Source organism: Mytilus edulis, chromosome 1 (assembly GCF_963676685.1).
Source record: "Mytilus edulis chromosome 1, xbMytEdul2.2, whole genome shotgun sequence".
In the NCBI taxonomy this organism is placed as follows: Eukaryota; Metazoa; Mollusca; class Bivalvia; order Mytilida; family Mytilidae; genus Mytilus; species Mytilus edulis.
The window spans coordinates 5,492,310-5,512,782 of record NC_092344.1 but is presented as its reverse complement, the minus strand read 5'-3'; the positions used below and the strand labels follow the sequence as shown (position 1 = coordinate 5,512,782).

At 29.9% G+C, this 20,473-nt stretch overlaps 2 protein-coding genes across 4 annotated transcripts in view; both read left to right on the top strand.

The window, feature by feature from the left end:
* LOC139510147 (mitogen-activated protein kinase kinase kinase 1-like) overlaps positions 1–4,239 on the top strand; it is a 30,877-nt gene extending 26,638 nt beyond the window's left edge. For both annotated transcript variants that reach the window (XM_071296470.1, XM_071296481.1), the window contains 4 exons: positions 237–399; positions 1,120–1,251; positions 1,678–1,952; positions 2,313–4,239. In XM_071296470.1, the coding sequence (XP_071152571.1) occupies positions 237–399; positions 1,120–1,251; positions 1,678–1,952; positions 2,313–2,471 (729 nt within the window). In that variant the 3' untranslated portion in view covers positions 2,472–4,239. The remainder of the gene's footprint in view (positions 1–236; positions 400–1,119; positions 1,252–1,677; positions 1,953–2,312) is intronic.
* Positions 4,240–10,609: 6,370 nt separating this feature from the next.
* Positions 10,610–20,408, top strand: LOC139522603 (coiled-coil domain-containing protein 24-like). Of its 2 annotated transcripts, none has more exons than XM_071316072.1 (9): positions 10,610–10,726; positions 11,743–11,913; positions 12,433–12,593; positions 13,525–13,592; positions 15,282–15,381; positions 15,836–15,928; positions 16,679–16,806; positions 18,120–18,222; positions 19,404–20,408. In XM_071316072.1, exons 2-9 carry the CDS (start codon positions 11,761–11,763, stop codon positions 19,840–19,842), a joined length of 1,245 nt encoding a protein of 414 aa, XP_071172173.1. In that variant the 5' UTR covers positions 10,610–10,726; positions 11,743–11,760; the 3' UTR covers positions 19,843–20,408. The 2 variants fall into 2 exon arrangements, with proteins under 2 accessions (XP_071172173.1, XP_071172180.1); XM_071316079.1 differs by having other exon boundaries at positions 10,623–10,673.
* Positions 20,409–20,473: the final 65 nt, after the last annotated feature.

The following is a 20,473-nucleotide window of genomic DNA, read 5'->3' as shown; positions in this document are numbered from 1 at the left end:
TACAGATATTCAAATTAATTTGTGTTTGATAAGATGAAGATGTTCATGTAAGAATGCACATATTTATATTTTTTTATCAGATATCATTCTGTAAAAGTAGTGGCTCTGAACATATTACCTTTATATTTTTAGATATCATTCTGTAAAAGTAGTGGCTCTGAACATATTACCTTTATATTTTTAGATATCATTCTGTAAAAGTAGTGGCTCTGAATATATTACCTTTATATTTTTAGATATCATTCTGTAGAAATAGTGCCTCAGAACAAGAGAAGGTTGTAGAGACAATATCAGAAGAAATACAGATGATGGCAAAACTGAATCATCCTAATGTTGTCAGAATACTAGGGGCCACTAAACAAGGATGTCACTTTAATATGTTCTTAGAATGGATGCCAGGTAACCGTTAGATAGAGACACTAATATAGCAGAGCAGACATTTAGGAATCACTATTTTCTATCTTGTGTCATTGTTAAGGTGTCATCTTTCAACTGTTATCTGAAAATTGTCTAAAACCACTCTATGTAAACCAAAACAAAATTAATGAAAAACTTCCAATATTTATGTTGATATCATCTGTTTTATTGGTGATGGTCTTACTCTGCTCAGGAAAAATGAGAATCAATTTTTTATTCATTTAATTTTTCAAAGCTATACAGGGAGTTTACAGGATGAACGTCTTTTTTGAACTATGATACAAAACAATAAGAGGAGATGATTGGGCCTTATAACAAAAACATTGACTTTTATTTGAAGTGGTGGTAATGTTTTCATGTGTTTGTTTACCTAAACCTTTTTACAATTGCCAACATGCAAAAATCACAAACTACAAGAAAGGAAACACATTAGACTTGAGATGCCTACCTTTTGTAGAATAACAAAAAAAGTTACAAGTGTATAGGTACCAAATCTTACTCTAGTCACATACCAGCATAACCAAACAAATAAAAACGTAACAACAGAACTTTTTAGATGTATTAAATGTAAAACTGTCAACATGTTGAAGATATGACCAGAGAAAATTGAAAACTTTTAGAAAACTATTAGTTTTGCCAAAACCTACGGATGTTGTTAACAAGACATATGAGTTACTAATTAATACATGTTATTTATTTCAGGAGGGTCCATTTCCTATTTACTGAGTCAGTATGGTATATTCTCTGAAGATGTTATGATCAGTTATATATTCCAAACATTGAGAGGTCTGGCATATCTCCATGACAACCATATACTCCATAGAGATCTAAAAGGTAACAATATAGATTTATATTTATTGGTATAGAAAACTATTGTATTTATCCAAATTACAAGTAGTTGATTTACAAAAAAAAATATTTCATCCTATCTGTATACTTGCCAAGTTATTGTTCTTTTTCAAAAGCAATTATTACAAAATCAAACAAATCAAACATCTGAAAGTTATTTGATATAAAAATAAAGAGATGTCATTATATTGCTGGTGAGACATCTATGCATCAGAGCTACAGGATGCAGATGCAACCAACTATAGCTCATTGTATGACCTTCAACAATGAAAAAAAACAAATTGTATAGGAAGCTATAAGCTGCCCTGAAATGACAAAATGTAATGACTCATATCCAGAAAAAGATATATAAAGAAAAAGTTTTTTAAAAGCATAAAAACACAAATTTTAGGAAGGCTTATTTCATTACAGGTGCTAACTTGCTGGTAGACAGCACAGGTCAAAGGTTAAGGATTGGAGATTTTGGAGCAGCTGCTCGGTTGGCCTCTCAGACAACAGGTGCTGGAGAATTTCAGGGACAATTATTGGGTACAATAGCTTTTATGGCGCCAGAAGTTTTACGGGGTGAAGAGTATGGCAGAGCTTGTGATATATGGAGCACTGGTTGTGTCATAATTGAGATGACAAGTACGAACCCACCGTGGGATGCAAAGGCTGTATCTAATCATCTCGCTCTTATTTTCAAAGTAAGTGAAATATTATATTTCATGTATAGTTACTGCTGTATGTCGTTGGATAAAAGATGCAGTTAAAGATTCAAATAGACATAAACATAAATATATAAAATATATGTGTGATACATAAGTGTCATTTTAAGCATGCTTTAACCTTAGGTTTTGTTAAACTGGTTGAGAAAAGTGAAATAGAAAAATTGCAAAAAATCAAATAAGCTTTTCCTTATCATAAATATTGTACATCATTGGCTTACAAAGGTTTTGGATGTGTTCATTCCTGATCACGGTAAATTTAGAAAAAATCCTTTGATAAACAAAATTTATTTAGTGTTTTCTTTTTATTATAATAACAGATTATATTTTATATTTTAGATTGCCACATCAATGACTCCGCCTCCAATTCCAGAAAATCTGTCTCCACCAATCAAAGATCTGGCTTTAAGATGTCTTGAAACAGATAAAAAGGACAGACCGTCTGCAAAAGATCTTCTGCTGCATCCTGTATTTACTAATTACAAACCAATAAGATAAATGAAATATCACATTTATTGAATTAGATGATCTTTTTTGTTTCATTACAAGCACAAATTTTCAAAATCAAAAGACATTGAAATGGATTGTCTTAAATGAGACAAATGTGAATGGAGAAAGATCATTCATTTTGGAAATGTGCTCTATATTTTTTTCCAAGAAGCTATTTAAAATTTAAATGTTATTTCTACCAATATAATAGTGCTAATATATTTTGGTGATACAATACCAAGCAAAGACAATTATAACATATCACTCATATCTCTCACTTGATGTTTTTACATTAAATTGGTAAAAGAAGATTTTTATTGGGTAGAGGAATTATAAAATGAGTGCTGAATAAAATCAGAATTAATATGTTTGTACAGAATAAAGAGATTGTCTTTGTCAGCTGTTTATGCCTTGCAATATTTTTTATTGGATTAATATTATAGGATAAGCAACACAAAGGGCCAGAAAATTTGTTCATATCAAGAATTAATGCCATCATTTCCAAAAGACAGATCATAAATATTTTTATATGAAATGAATTGAATTGAAACAGAAAAGAAGTCTTATAGATGTATAGTTTCAAGAAATGGTTGTGAATTTTTCTATTCCGAATCCTATTTTTATATATAAGATAATATATTTTACTACAATTTGTAAATTATTTATTTTATAAAAAAAAGCAGTTTTTTTACTCAATGTACAGTATTTAATGATGCATAATAAAATATGAATGAATGAGATATATATAATACAACATAGTAATCTTTACAACACATAGTAATCTTTACAAGGTCATTTTGTACAGTGGAACCTGTCAATAGAAAATTTATTGAAGACTTAGGAAGGCTATCTTTTTTAATACTTTTAGTCATTATCAACATGGATGGTATACCAAATCATTCAGAATTTTCAATTCTGTTTCATTTTGATGTTCCGACTTCATAGATAAATTAATGAACCATTTTCATGTTCTTTTTTTATTGTGATTTTATTGTAAGATCTAGTGGTAATTTTTTTATGACCTGATGGCTGTTTAGCTGAAAATTGGCATTTTTTTTAAGCAGGTTTCACTGTATTTTATCTAGTCATGTAATCAATTCTCAATGCCAAAATCTGTGTATATAGTTAAGCTTTATTATATAAAATCTTTAGTAACAAATCTTTAATTGGTAGTTAGATTTGTAGTCTGTTTAGATACTAGTTTTGATATAATCATCATTTTTACATGTTTGTTGTTATTTTCATGAAAGGGAACAATTTCATTTTCAAAACTGTGATACAATGATAGAAAAAGACCAGATCACTGTTTTGGGGCAATTTCCATTCATAAAAATCACCCTTTAAATAAGAATTTAAGATCATGCAAGAAGTAACTGATAGCCCTACAACCTAGAGTCTTCCATTTGACAAAATTCTTGACAACGAAAATAATTGCCAGAATGTAGTGTTTGTTTAATTTTCATGTCTACTTTCATTGTGCATGTATACATATCAACTTGTATGTATTAGATAAAAAAAAGTAAGATGTGCTGCATTTATCTTTGCATAATTTATTTTTTTACCCATTTGGGGATGTTTTCTGAATACAAATAACATGAATAATGCACACTTTTTCTTAATCTTTATTTCATCAGTTTGGTCATCATTTTACCAAATATTATTCTTATTATGATTCCTTATATATTTATTTGAACTTTAATCTGTTAACTCAACTGTTATTAAATTTCTTTGCCAAATGTGTATCAATTCCCCTTATTCTATACATTCTAAAAAAAAATTGTCACTATTCAGTACAAGATCTGCTTAATCATATGAAACTATTTACATCTTTACTTATTTCACTGAAGTGCTAGTTTGGATTGACTTATACTAAAGAATATGAGCAACAATTACCCAAGTTTTCTACTGATTTCTTTTTTCTACATTACTTTGTGTTATTTAATCATATAATGTTTTCCATGAAAACATTGTTCATATGAAAACTATTTGAAATACGATATATTTCAATGATCTGTCTCCAATCATGAACCATCCCATCATGCTTACCTTAATAGAATACCATGGATGTCACAAATTTAATTAAAGTGACGTGTTTATTAGTGTGTCTGAATCAAAATCAAATTTATGTGCCTTTGAACCATTCCCAGAAGTTTAAGCGTTGAAAATTATTTCAGTGAGATAGGTTCTGAATATGCATGATCTAGTATTCTAGATGCCACTAAATGTTAAGCAATCAACAATCAATCAATCAATGTGGCAATCTTCATCAATCAATCAATGTGGCAATCTTCATCAATAACTTTCTAAATTCCCCTTTACATGTCATACTATCAGAAGACTGCAACAAAAGACATTATATCATCATTGAAAGTTGGTATCTTTGTATGTACTTTGGGAGGATCATAACAGGAACTTTAATTTTGAGAACATGGTTTTAATTATTTAAAAAGTAAAGTTAAAAATCATAGACTTAAGAAATGGCTTAAATCATTTAATTAGGGCAATAACAATCAATCATGTTAAAAGATGGATAATATAAGATAAGTTGTATAATGTAAATATTTTTTTTTATGACTATCTGTAAATCTTCCTTCGTAAGTGGCTATTTATGCCACTAAAAATCAGTTTGCAGTTAATTATTGTATGTCAAATTATTTTTTTTAATATTGCATACAATTTATGTGTGTTAAATTTGACACAGTTTAAGTCATTATTAGGTCAACAGCATCTTTTATCTTATGATTGCCCAAATTTTGGGTATTTTGCAATAGATAGTCAGCAAATTGCTTGTTTTAAGATAACATTTTTTTAAAGTTCTCAGGTTTTTATGACTGATGGTAGAATGGGTTATTATAAACGACATCATAGCTTTATACTTTTTGATAGTTTTTGTCTGTATAAAAAGCAATACAAATGTATAAGCTACATCATAAGCAATCTTTGTACATGTATCAGTTTGTGTATTGAATGCCATCTTTATACATGTAATAGTTTTTGGTTACACTGTAATCTATCTTTATACATGTAATAGTTTTTGGTTACATTGTAATCTATCTTTATACATGTAATAGTTTTTGGTTACACTGTAATCTATCTTTATACATGTAATAGTTTTTGGTTACACTGTAATCTATGTTTATACATGTAATAGTTTTTGGTTACATTGTAATCTATCTTTATACATGTAATAGTTTTTGGTTACACTGTAATCTATCTTTATACATGTAATAGTTTTTGGTTACACTGTAATCTATCTTTATACATGTAATAGTTTTTGTTTACACTGTAATCTATGTTTACACTGTAATCTATGTTTATACATGTAATAGTTTTTGGTTACATTGTAATCTAAGTTTATACATGTAATAGTTTTTGGTTACACTGTAATCTATCTTTATACATGTAATAGTTTTTGGTTACACTGTAAACTATCTTTATACATGTAATAGTTTTTGGTTACACTGTAATCTATCTTTATACATGTAATAGTTTTTGGTTACACTGTAAACTATCTTTATACATGTAATAGTTTTTGGTTACATTGTAATCTATCTTTATACATGTAATAGTTTTTGGTTACACTGTAATCTATCTTTATACATGTAATAGTTTTTGGTTACACTGTAAACTATCTTTATACATGTAATAATTTTTGGTTACATTGTAATCTATCTTTATACATGTAATAGTTTTTGGTTTTATTGAAGACAATTATTTTTATACTTAATTGGCTGCATGTAAGGAAATGGGATCTTCAAACCTATTTAATAAATTCAGAATTGTTCAAGCCTTTAAATGAGGTAGTACTTATGAATTAGTAGACATATCTGAAAAGAAACAGTAGAAAGAATAATACATGTCTTACTATTATTACTGGTATTGTAGTTTTAATGTTGTAAACAAATACATGTGTGTTGTAATTTCATGTTTTATGCTTTTATTTATTTATTTGTTTGTTTGATTTATCCACCAAATAATTTCTTGTTCATCTAAGATTATTTACTTTAAGGTTTCTGACCAAGAATTTACTCTGCAATTTACCCATCTAAGATTATTATCTTTAAGGTTTCTGACCAAGGATTATACTCTGCAATTATTAACCAACCTAAGATTATTATCTTTAAGGTTTATGACCAAGGATTGTACTCTGATTTACCCACCTAAGATTAATATCTTAAATGTACATGACCAAGAATTTTACTTGGCAATTTACCCATCTAAGATTATTATATTTAATGGACATGACCAAGTTTTTTTTTTGTAAACTTACCCACCAAATATTATTACCGGTATCTATAACGTATATGACCAAGAATTTGTGTGATTAATTGTACTCTGCCAACTTACCTGCCTAAGATTACTTACCTTAATATACTTTAGTTAACTTGCCCATGGTTAACTTTTATTTATTTGACCAAGAATTTTACTTTGTAATTAACCCACCTAAGATTATTTGCATGAATGTATTGACTAAGATTTGTACTCTGTTATCTTACCCACCTAAGAGATATTAACTTAAATATATATAACCAAGAGTTTATGTGATTTAATTGTACTCTGTCACTGACTATCAATGCTACTGATATCAAAGCACTTCAAACAATCCTTAGTAAAAAGTTTATGTTCTTTTATTTATATACTAAGGTAGGGTTGATTTTTTTATCTCGACTGCCTTTTAATCATTTGATACAATGCATTTTTAGATTTAGTAGCTGGTGCTTTAAATGACTTAAAAAAACATTGGACAGAAAAACTTTTAATTTCAAAGAAAGACCATTCTGTATTAAAAAAAACTACTATGTAAAAAGTATTTATAAACTTCTTCAATATTAGAATAGATACTTTCAATCAATGACACAGATAAAGTTCATTAAAATAAAAATGTTGTTTATATGAAAAGATAATCATTATGTAATTAAATATTAGTCAAAACTAGGCCAGTCAATTCAAAGCCTAATACCATTTCTTTCACCAGTCATGCATAATAATTCATCTCCATGAACTTTTTGCATTTAATGACCATTGGCCTGTTTTGAAATACACCTTTGATAGTTTACACTTGACTTTTACATTCAAAGTACATGACAAGAAGTTGTTGGAATAATATCTTGTTTACCAATAGAATGAATATCTTTGTAAGGTCAAGCTAATTAAAAAAATATCCAACATGTTTATAGTCACTTTAAATTCTTCCAAATTGATGTTACATTGGTGCTGACTATTTTACCTCTGTAAGGCCAATTTATTTTAATCCATTTTTTTTCTGTAGAATGTTTTTTAATTTTTAAAAAAATGTTAAAATTTATCCGACCTTTTAGGCTTTATGAACAGTTTCAATACTTTAATAAATGTACTTAGCTCTGAAGTAAGTTCATGATGCCAGTTATAGATACTTTTCTCCTAATAGAGACTATTGTAAAATTAAAAAGGAATTGATATTACTTAAATTCTGAAATGTAAAGGTCAGTTTTAATGTCAAAGGTCAAACTCCATCGAAAGAAATTTCTTCAAAATCAATTGATGTAGCCTGGTACATTCCGTAGAGTCACAGTACCAAAATATCATTTGTATTATTTTGTAAAACTTTTCTTTCTAAAGTCTTGTATGTTATGTGGTTTTAGGTTTTATTTTTGTCAGATATATTTTTTAATTGGATGAAAATTATTCCAATTAGTTGTTACATGTATTATAGAAATAAATTCTACAGAAGAATCCTATTGTTGTGTTTTGCTAACGTGTTTCCCTGTTGTATACAATCAGACTATGGTAGAATTCAGAGGTTTTTATCAAGCCATACTTAGTTTCAGCAGAACATTTTACTTTTCCAACAACAGATTATTTACTCATTTAAATATTGAGCCGCCAAAAAAAATTTGAGTGACTACATAGCATCCATGGAGTACTGGTATGTTGATGTGTCTGTGTCATGCATTTATAAATAATCATTTCCTATAGGTCAATGTTCGTCCAGCTTGGTGTTTATAATCATGATGAGAGGATGACTATACTTATGTGGAATATGCTAGATGATAGCACTTTTGTCTCCTTATATATATATTATATATATATACACTGGAAGAAATAATGTCCTAGAAATATTGTTTTTCCAGTACAGTTATGAACTAAGCTGATATTATTGGTATATGAACATTTATACATCTGTTTCACTTAATTTTGGAATCATGGTCAATAGATGCTAGCATAAAACTGTACAATTTATTGATGCACTTCCTGCCTAGATGCAGTGTTTAAATAACTTAGTAAATGGTTCTTGTCAATTACTGAAAGTGGTATGGTCATAACTGGATGTCTGTTATTGAAAGTTGTATGGTCCTAACTGGATGTCTGTTATTGAAAGTTGTATGGTCATAACCGGATGTCTGGTTTTGGTTGCCATCTCATTTATAATGATTACTAAAGGGTTACAAAGGACAACTGAACCAGGAGTGGAACATTTATAATGATTACTAAAAGGTTACAAAGGACAACTGAACCAGGAGTGGAAAATGTGTTGAATACTATATTGATATAGGGTTTGTAAGACTTTGTGAAGTTATTAAAGTGGTAAAACAATGCAGTTTCCATAATAATGTCATGTTAGTGTCTTATCTCAATTATTTTGAGCTTTGACCCCAAGCGTGTCAAACTAAAGACTTAAAAATTAGTATATTTTATTTATTTTCCATTATTCTTGCATTGTACATGTACTTTGCAAATACAAATTCAATTACTGGTTATTGTGTCAGTCAATCAGTAAAATAGTATGGTTCATTGGTGTGGCATTAATGAGCTGTTAACAATGAGATGTGACCCCTAACCCTTAATATAAATGGAAACTATAAGTTGTAGGGAATCATTCGACATTTAATAACAATCAGAAAATTCTAAGTTGATGGAATTCACTGGGAAGAAAGTAAGTTAATAGTTTTTTAAACTGTTACATTTTGACTGACTTAAAAATAAGCAACACTATATATACACATCAAATAATCAATATCCAGCCATTAAACAATCTTAGACTTTAGAAAATATATATAAATAAATATTACTTAAAAACACCAAATTGACCATTAAAAATTAACAAACAGTATATTCAAATTATTATTATTTAGACTTTAACAAACTGTACACATATAAACATACCTCACATGTAATGCAAAGGTCTTTGTTTCACCAACTGATTGGTTTGAATCAGTTTACAGTATGATTACCAGTGAGATATCCCCCAGAAATCAAAGGACAAAAATGTTAACAACTTTAGGATTATGAACAGCCTTCAACGAGGAATAAAACCCATACTGTATGATAGGCTATAATAAAAAAAAATGTGAAACTATTCAAAAGAGATAACCAATGACCTGATTTTTCTCTAAACAACAAATATTAGAAAAACTGTCTTATCTCTTGCTCAATGGTCCCTTAATTTTTATCTTGATTTAAAGTCTGGTTTTCATATATACAATCAATTAAGATTTATATTTATTTTCATTTATTTTTTATTTAATAGTTCTTTGTGTTGGGATGTTGCATCACTTTCTTAGGTACGTGTATTACAAAGCCCCAGCTAACATTTTAACCCTGTTACAGTTTGTATGTGTCCCTATAGTCGGAAGCCTGTAATTTAGTCGTTGTTTGTGTCCGTATATCAAATATGTTTATATTCTATTGTTATTTATATAACATTTGCTCTTTACGAAAGGTATTTAACTGACTGAAATATAAAAACTTCACAGGATCAATCGCTGAATAACATCAGTTCTAAATGCATTATTAAGACACAAATCTAATCACAACAAATAACAATACATAAATATACACATATCATTAACTTCAATGATTAAGTTCTGTAAATAAATTTTGTGCATTTGTTCCAGTGAAGGATTTCTTTTCAACATTTTAAGTTTGGAATATTAAACGTTAACATTTTTTAAAACTAATCTGTAAAGGGAACGTAGCTAGCTGTGTGTGCTCCAAAGCTGGAGGGATCTACATAAAGAAGAAGTTGGGAGCAATCTTTCCATGAACTCGAGTTTTAGGGTGATTTATACACTGTTAAACTTAAGAAAGGATTGTGTGTTCCTCAATGAGGGAGAAAGATACAGAGAGTTTTAAAGTTCCGGATTTAATGATCCGACAACGGTTTTTTATCTTACAATTTGCATTCCAAAATGGCGACGATGTGTTAACGATAGTTTCGAAAATCAAATAGATGTTATTATCAGATCTGATGGTTTTTATATTTTTACAATCAATTAATATGACGAGTAAGTCTAAATCCAACACCCAGACCATTTTATTTGATAACCTTTAGTACTTGTATCTTTGTTTCTCACACAAGTGCCCCAAAAGGCAAAATCGTCTGCTTCGTTGTCTTAACAACTATGACAACATTTTTATTTAACAATTATGTTTCGAAAACGCATTAATTTTTTACATTTTTATATAAATTTCAACGATAGGATATTCCTTTATATGAAATATACATCTATAATAGCCTACAATAGAAGTGGTTAATCATTTGAAAGGGAAATCACCTCACAGTTCCAAATTTTACCCTATTTTTTTTAATCCCTGTATATATATATATAACTTCTTTTCCTAATAAGTTCTCATTTGTTTAACATGTATATGTCAATTGTGCATGCACACCAGCATGTATTCTTTATTTAACCACAACAAGAAGATATCATAAGTAAGAAGCTTATTTAAATCACAAGAATCGGAAGTTCTATCTATGAAATTCTGTAAATAATAAAGTCGACTATCAATAGAGCTTCTCGTAATTCTGTAAATAATAAAGTCAACTATCAATAGAGCTTCTCGTAATTCTGTAAATAATAAAGTCGACCATCAATAGACAGATAGAGCTTCTCATAATTCTGTAAATAATAAAGTCGACTATCAAATGATCGTAGAGAAGCTCTATTGATAGTCGACTTTATCATTTACAGAATTTTATTGATAGAACTTCCAATTCCTGTGTTTAAATGGTGACAAATTTTATATTTCATTAAATTGAACCTGATTTTGTAAATTAACATACAACCTTCATAGTAATCATAAACAAATATTAATGATTCAACTGGAAAAAAGACATTCATATGAGACACATTCTATGTGATAAGCTCCAGCAGACTTGATTTTTAAGTGGGTTTGCACTTCTTATTGGCGACTTTAAATAATCATGACAATCAAACAAAAACAACACATTGTATTATGTTCAATATTAATACTACAAAATGTTAATTAAATTGAATTTTACATTATATTGTTTAAACAGGTTAAATGAGAGAAAAAAATGGAGGAGCATCCATTTGATCTTCAAGCTTATGAACCACCACTTTCTCTGTGGAGTTTAGTGGAACAACATGTCAGTCCATATGAACAGACAGAGATAAAAAATATGTTAGGAGAATCATTGGTGGATCAGAGTTTAGAACTACATGCTGAGGTTTGATGTCCTGTAATTTATAAAGCCACACATGTGCTTTAATGAAATTTATCAGTGAATCAGGGTTTAGGATACAGTACAATGTAGGATTTAGGTTTTAGTCACTGTTGCACGAGTCAAATTATGACACCTACATTGACCATTGATCAGCTTGGGGTCATAACTTGTCATAAACTTGCGACAATGTAAAATGTCATACCATTTATTTTTAATATTACAAATTTAAGTGATCAAATTAATCAGAAAAACTTACGTCATTTTGAAAAGGGTTGGTAAATGGTGGAAATGAACACTAAAACTAACATTAATTTCACAAATTACAGACTAGACTTTCTTGAAATACTCTTTGCCAGACAACACGTCAATTACACAAGACGAACACAGGAAACCACCAGGATGCTAAAAAAATCAATAAACTATGGAAATAATGGTCAGGTTATTTATCTTAATTAAGCCATTTGTCAGTTTATCTTATGAAAACACTGATTATTATTATTATAAATGGATACTATTTTTCAGATTGATACCTTGTTAGAAATATGGCGAGATTATAGATATGAAACTGATGACATGCAGCCAGCTAAAATTCTCCCAGAACCGCCAGGTCTTCGTGGTAGACTTATACAAGAAATACAATTTTTTGTTGATAATGTAAAAGAAAAAGCACAAAATCAGGGAATGTAAGTACCAATATTGGAACAGCTAACACTTTCAGCATTTAATTCCTAATTTTATAAGATAAAACAATATGAATACATTCGATGGGTCACATTTGGCATAAAACACAGAAGAACTTCTTGTTAAAAAATAGACTATACATTTGTTGCTTTCACATTTTTTTAAAGTTTAAAAATAACAAAATCTGAGGTCAGATATTTTTAATAGACATGAAGTTATATGAAGTCTGTAGAGTAAGTACAATCAATGATAATTATGATTGATTTTCTTATTCAATGTTTTACTAATTTCAATAGAAATACTTGTTGTTTACCATTTATTGATTGTTGCACTTTATTCATATGATATAATTCACTTTAATAGGTGGTATCATGCCAAACCCATTTGTGAAGAACACTTTGGATTTTATCCTCTTTTCAGTCAAACTAAACCCCTTTAAATTTACTTCTTTTCAAACAAGCATATGGCATTTAGGAGTGAGAATGATATGTGAAAATGATTATATCTTTCTACACACTTGTTACCTTGTGAGCCAACAGGTTAAAAATCTGAAACAACACGTTTGTCAAGTACAAATCATGGTATATTCTTAAGTAACATGTTATTATTTAGATATGCATGTAATACTTGCCACTGGACACAAAGAAAAAGCTAATAGATAAAAAAATAAATTAAATGGATACAGTAGAATATCAAACAATAAAACATGAGTGAAAGTAATACTCAGTAGTCTTCTGGAATATAAAAATTGGTGCTTTGTACAATGTATATAAAAATAAGGAGATGCGGTATGATTGTCAATGAGACAACTGTCCACCAAAGTTGAAGGAATGCTCTCTTTACCATTGTTTACTCATATTTTATTTGGATGGGTTTCTACACAAATTAATAAGGAAAACACTGATCATTAAATAATTCTGTTTTTTATTTTAGGAATCCTGACAGGGTATTAAACACAAAATATAACATGGAAGTGATTGATTATGCATTAGATAGTTCAAGTAAGTTCATGTAATTGATCATGTATTCAAGTAAGTTCATGTAATTGATCATGTATTTAAGTAAGTTCATGTAATTGATCATGTATTCAAGTAAGTTCATGTAATTGATGATGTATTAAAGTAAGTTCATGTAATTGATGATGTATTCAAGTAAGTTCGTGTGATTGGTCATGTATTCAAGTAAGTTGATGTAATTGATCCTGTATTCAAGTAAGTTCATGTAATTGATGATGTATTCAAGTAAGTTCATGTGATTGATCCTGTATTCAAGTAAGTTCATGTAATTGATCCTGTATTCAAGTAAGTTCATGTAATTGATGATGTATTCAAGTAAGTTCATGTAATTGATGATGTATTTTAGAAATAGCTCAAGGTAGTATTTAAGCAAATCATGTATGTGATTTAAAATCACATATAATTATAAAAATAATATTACTGAACAAAAAATTAAATGAAATTTTTCTGTGAACATATGAACATAACATGCATATATAAAAATAAGTGTATAACTACAAGTTTTTTTATCAGTATATTTGAAATAGATCTTAAACTGTTTCTCACTTTTTAGCTCACCTGGCCCAAAGGGCCAAGTGAGTTTTTCTCATCACTTGGCGTCCTGCGTCAGGCAACCGGCGTTAACTTTTACAAAAATCTTCTCCTCTGAAACTACTGGGCCAAATTTAACTAAACTTGGCCACAATCATTATTGGGGTATCTAGTTTTAAAAATGTGTCCGGTGACCCGGCCAACCAACCAAGATGGCCTCCATGGCTAAAAATAGAACATAGGGGTAAAATGCATTTAGAGCAAATCTGACGGGGTAATATTGTTCATCAGGTCAAGATCTATCTGCCCTGGAATTTTCAGATGAATCGGACATTTCGTTGTTGGGTCGCTGCCCCTGAAATGGTAATTTTAAGGAATTTTTGCTGTATTTGGTTATTATCTTGAATATTATTATAGATAGAGATAAACTGTAAACAGCAATAATGTTCAGCAAAGTAAGATCTACAAATAAGTCAACTTGACCAAAATGGTCAGTTGACCACTTTAGGAGTTATTGCCCTTCATAGTCAATTTTTAACAATTTTCTTAAAATTTGAAGATTTTCAATAACATTTTCCACAAAAAGTACTGTTATAGATAGAGATAATTGTAAGCAGCAAGAATGTTTAGTAAAGTAAGATCTACAAACACATCACCATCACCAAAACACAATTTTGTCATGAATCCATCTGTGTCCATTGTTTAATATTCACATAGACCATGATGAGCGACACAGGCTCTTCAGAGCCTCTGGTTATGATCTCCAGTGTTTCTTCACAAAACTACAGACAACAACTCATATGTTATATATATATTCATTCTACTATATGTTTAACAGTAATTTCAGCACAAAATATAAAGTAAATGTACTGCAAATATTTTTTACAAATGTACACTTCTTTACTTCTTGTATGTTGTGAAGTCATGTATTTTCGTAGGTACCAATTTTCATGGAGTGAGTAAAACTTGCATTTTCGTGAATATTTGATTTCATAAATTGATTTTGCATATGTGTACATACAACCCTATAGAAAATGTGTAATTTGTTGAACATTTAAATTCATGGTTTATCTGTACACAAAAAATTCACGAAATTGATTCCCCACAATAATAATGAATTCAAACTAAACTTTAATACTGTAGGACCTGGAACAGGGAGGCCTGGCTCTGCACGACCATGTTCAGCATTTTCTAGAGAAGGAAGAGATACACCTATGATAACTAGTCCTACTGGTAGTGATAGGTATATAATATAATATTACAATAATTGTCATTATGTATAATACATATACCCTTACTTCAGAATTTTTTAATCTTAAAGTTTTCCATGATTTGCAACTCTTAAATTGTTGAAGGAAGCCATAGTGCCCTGAGAGAACCACAGACCTTCGGTAGAAAAACTAACAATCAAGTCAACTAAGATTAGATTTGAACTCACCTGCCAATTGCAGGATTTCAACTCATGACCTCAGTGTTGAGAGACTAGTGATTTAATCGTTATATAACTCACACCACTTAGCTACCGAGGCCCATACAGCTCTTAAACAGTCTAGAAACAATTCTAATTTATATTTAAAACAGATATATGAATACCAATCATTATTAATTTTTTTAGTGATGTATTATATATTTATGAATGAACAAAAGTATGTCAGAAACAAGTACATCAATATATTTCCTATTTTATTTATTTTCAGAGCCTCATTTGCATCCACTTTAAGTGAAGAAATAGAATCAATGAATGATAAGTTGAATTATCTGAAGTTTGATGAATGTGTCCAACATTTAAGGTACTAATGACTGGATGAGTATTGCAATAATTAGAACACATATTATGATATCTGATACAATATCTGTATGAAGATTTTCCTAAAAATGCAATAATTAAACTCACAATTTTGTCCATTCTCAAAAAATTGCAATAATAAATGCATGCAATATATTTGGAAAATACAGTGTAAAAACTTCCTGATCTTAATGAATTAATGGAGAAAATGTCAATAAGACAACAACACAACACACATATTATTAAGAGGTCTTCTACAATTATAGACACAGGTTTATACAATGTTTCAAGCTTTAAATGTCTCGTCTGAAGAACTGTATAAGAATTAACAGGAAATAAAAAAAGAGCTTTGCAATCAACACCAAGTTCTCCAAAACAAACACAACACGTTTATATGACACAAGACAACCACTAACAAGGGTCCAGATATGGAACAGGCATATGAATATGTTGTGAGGTTAAACTAGTATTGTGATACTGTTTTTTAGTCTGCACTGCTATAAAATAAAAGATAAAGAGGCATTATATGATTATCTACCAGTGACTAAGCAATGAGGATAAGAAACAACCATAGGTCACTGAGCAGCCTTTAACAATGAGTAAAAACTATATTGCTTCAGTAAGCTGCATGTTTAAACCTGTACATTGTAATTTCTTCAAATTCTCTCAACTCTGATTTTTCTGCTTTGATATTTTTTGCATCTTTGTTGAGTAGTATTTCCATAATGTTTATTCATTATCTTGTGGATTTTAGATCAACATTAGAAGAGGAAAATGAGATATTATTAAGAGATATAAGATTCTTATATGAATGTATTGATGATGAGGCTGAATTCAGGGCAGAAAAACAGGGTACAGTGTCCAGGGAACCTACAATATTAGGTTAGTAATAAAAAACTGGGTGCCGTGTCCAGGGAACCTACAATATTAGGTTAGTAATAAAAAACTAGGTGCCGTGTCCAGGGAACCTACAATATTAGGTTAGTAATAAAAAACTAGGTGCCGTGTCCAGGGAACCTACAATATTAGGTTAGTAATAAAAAACTGGGTACAGTATCCAGAGAACCTACACTATTAGGTTAGTTATAAAAAACTGGGTGCCGTGTCCAGGGAACCTACAATATTAGGTTAGTAATAAAAAACTGGGTACAGTATCCAGAGAACCTACACTATTAGGTTAGTTATAAAAAACTGGGTGCCGTGTCCAGGGAACCTACAATATTAGGTTAGTAATAAAAAACTAGGTGCCGTGTCCAGAGAACCTACAATATTAGGTTAGTAATAAAAAACTGGGTACAGTATCCAGGGAACCTACACTATTAGGTTAGTTATAAAAAACTGGGTGCCGTGTCCAGGGAACCTACAATATTAGGTTAGTAATAAAAAACTAGGAGCCGTGTCCAGAGAACCTACAATATTAGGTTAGTAATAAAAAACTGGATACAGTATCCAGGGAACCTACACTATTAGGTTAGTTATAAAAAACTGGGTGCCGTGTCCAGGGAACCTACAATATTAGGTTAGTAATAAAAAACTAGGTGCCGTGTCCAGGGAACCTACAATATTAGGTTAGTAATAAAAAACTGGGTACAGTATCCAGAGAACCTACACTATTAGGTTACTTATAAAAAATTGGTGCCGTATCCAGGGAACCTACACTATTAGGTTAGTTATAAAAAACTGGGTGCTGTATACAGGGAACCTACACTATTAGGTAAGAAATAAAAAAAACTGGGCGCAGTGTCCAGGGAACCTACAATAATAGGTTTGTAAAAATCTGAATTCTTTAAAACCAAGGGTATGAAAACAATCATAGTTGCCAGACGGTCTTTAATTTAGACCTTATTTACTATGGAATATACACAAGTGCAAGTGTTCACCTTTTGAAGGAGAACAAGATCAATTGCTTGTAATAAAAAGAATAGAAAAAATTCAAATGAAATAAGGAGTATTTGATTTAACAAATCTTTTCACAAACATTTATTTAATTATAATATTATATTGTTTAATTGATGCATTACTTTTTGTATATATTATCATGACAGAGTATGAATTTAAAAAATTCTATTAACAAGAAAGGATTGCACAATTTAAAAAATTCTATTAACAAGAAATGATTGCACAATTGAATTTTATTAAAAAATACTGTTGAACAAGAACCAATAAATACTTTTGAATATTTAATGTGTTTGTAGATTTGCAACAAGAAAGATCCAAGATGGAAAAAGAACTGCTAAACAACACTGTAGTCTCAGTGTCTAAAAAGGGTACAGGACCTCGAAATATGGCTTCAATAAAGTGAGTAAATATGTCAGGAATCAGCACAGGAAATATAGGGAGTATTCATCCACTCTCCATCACTTTTATCAGCAGAACATTAAATTTAGAAATTAAGATGTTTAGAAAATAAAATATAATCAGGGCTATTCCAGAAAAAAATGTATGGGGGGGGTTGGGGGGTTGGAAGGTACATTATATTAATAATACATGGGTGATGGGTATCAGAGCAACTTTTCACACTACAATGCACTATAATTCTCAATTACAATTGTCTGGGTGGCGGGTGCCGACAAAAACTGCCTTCCAACCCCCCCACACATTTTTTTTTGGAATAGCCCTCAGCTGAAAGCTTGTGTCATGAAATTAAAATACATTTGGCATTTATTTGAGCAGTAGAAAGGGTTTATGAGAATATATTTTTTTGCAGTTACAATAATAATATTATCCACCCATTTTTCTGTGGTTATGCTGTTATGTATATTATTTAAATAATTAGAGTTTCATCTAATATAGCATGATCAATTTATTATTTTTCCTTCTCTAATAAGTATTAAAAATTTTGTTAGCAAAGGTTTATGACTTTGATTCAAATTTTACCAAAATTGGTCAGAATCTTTGGGGTATCTATTTAAAAAAATCTTTGGGGTATCTAGTAAAACAAAATGTGTCTAATGAACCTGAATGTCAACCAGAGAAAGAGGGAAAATGTTCAGAATGTTGAGTATTACCTATTTTTTATTGATTAAAAAATGTCAGATGTCTTCTTATTGGAGTAATATTGCCTTATATCTTACAAACTTTAATTGATGGATAGACACTGTAAATATCAGGAGTCATTGCCCTTAAACAATATTTGTTACACTTATTTTGTGTTTTGGGTCAAAACTAAAGAAGAAAGAGAGAACAAAAACCAGAAAATATGATCAGCAAAAAAAGATTTTTATCATGAATTCTATTCTAGTCAAAAATGTTGAACAGTGTCCATTTTTGAATACGCTTATTGACCTTGGTAAGAAACACAGACCCTTTAGAGCCTCTAGTTTTGTTTTTATCAAATCTTCTAACAGGCTGTATTTGAAATTATATGTAAGAACAAGAATTTCATGGATACCAGTATAAAAAAAAAAAAAATTTCATCTGTTGTATTATGTCTTTTGTTTGAGTCAGATTGTAAACTTTATAACTGTTGTTTTTTTTAGGAAACTTGGACCAATTGAATCTCCAAAAATAAGAATAAGAAACATAGATAGCCCACCTGTTCCAATAATAACCAGAGACTGTGAATCACCTAAAACTCCTCTAGAACCAAAAACTTCTAGTTCACAAAGACAAGGTTCTCCAACTGTACTGTCTTCCACTTCTAAAAATAGACCTTTAAAGGCATCACATGATATAAAAATTCAGTCAGCTGATAATTCTACTTCACCTGGTGATAAACTCAAATCTGGTTCAGGCAACCAGGTAAGGGGTAGACGTACGGTTATGACAATGAAGGAGGGAATTAATGGAGCACAGATTGTGACTTTAGGTATGCCATCAGATCAGGGTATTACACATGTACCTACTCCGCCTCCTTTAGAGAGGCCACGTTCTGCTCAGAGATTTAGAAAAATGGTGATGGACTGTCGAGACACGTGACAGAAAAGTAGTATTTAATTGATACAAAATGTGATTCATTCCTAAAAGAAGTCTGTGATACTGACACACATTGATATCTGTGATAAGAGACACATATTGAAGTTGGCATTTTTTACTTAACAAAGTCGAGCTTCCAGAAATTCGGGAGAAGAAATGACATCTTATTAGTGCATGTCATTCATTAGAAAAGTTAAAAAATATTTCAAAGTGTTAAATTGTGTGTTATAGTGTTGCCAGTATTAACATTAGATTTAATGAAACATGCATTTGCTCATATTTTAATGAGCTTGACAACATACTGAAGTCTTGAATCTTCTACTTGCCTGTGTTTGAAAAATAGTTGCACAAAGTGTTTATTTCCGACTCATTTGTCATAAGTGTGTATTTCATTATTTTATCATTGAGTGTTGTTGTTATATTGATTTGTTAAGACATGTCTTGTTTTATATTTCTGCGAAGCTGACAACAGTGATTGCTGAATAATTGTAATTTATTTATAAATGTATTAAATTGTGCACATTGTACACTGTTCAGAATGAGTGCTAATAAAATTGATAGTAAAGATATCGATTTTTATTTTAATGATCCAAATAGCAAAAAAATCTGAAAATCTAGCTCCTATCCAGTGGAG

Coding starts and splice junctions, on each gene's coding strand:
- LOC139522603 (XM_071316072.1), top strand. CDS start 11,761: ATGGAGGAGCATCCATTTGATCTTCAAGCTTATGAACCACCACTTTCT. Junction 11,914..12,432: donor GTTTAGAACTACATGCTGAG/GTTTGATGTCCT, acceptor ACTATTTTTCAG/ATTGATACCTTGTTAGAAAT. Junction 16,807..18,119: donor CAGGGAACCTACAATATTAG/GTTAGTAATAAA, acceptor ATGTGTTTGTAG/ATTTGCAACAAGAAAGATCC.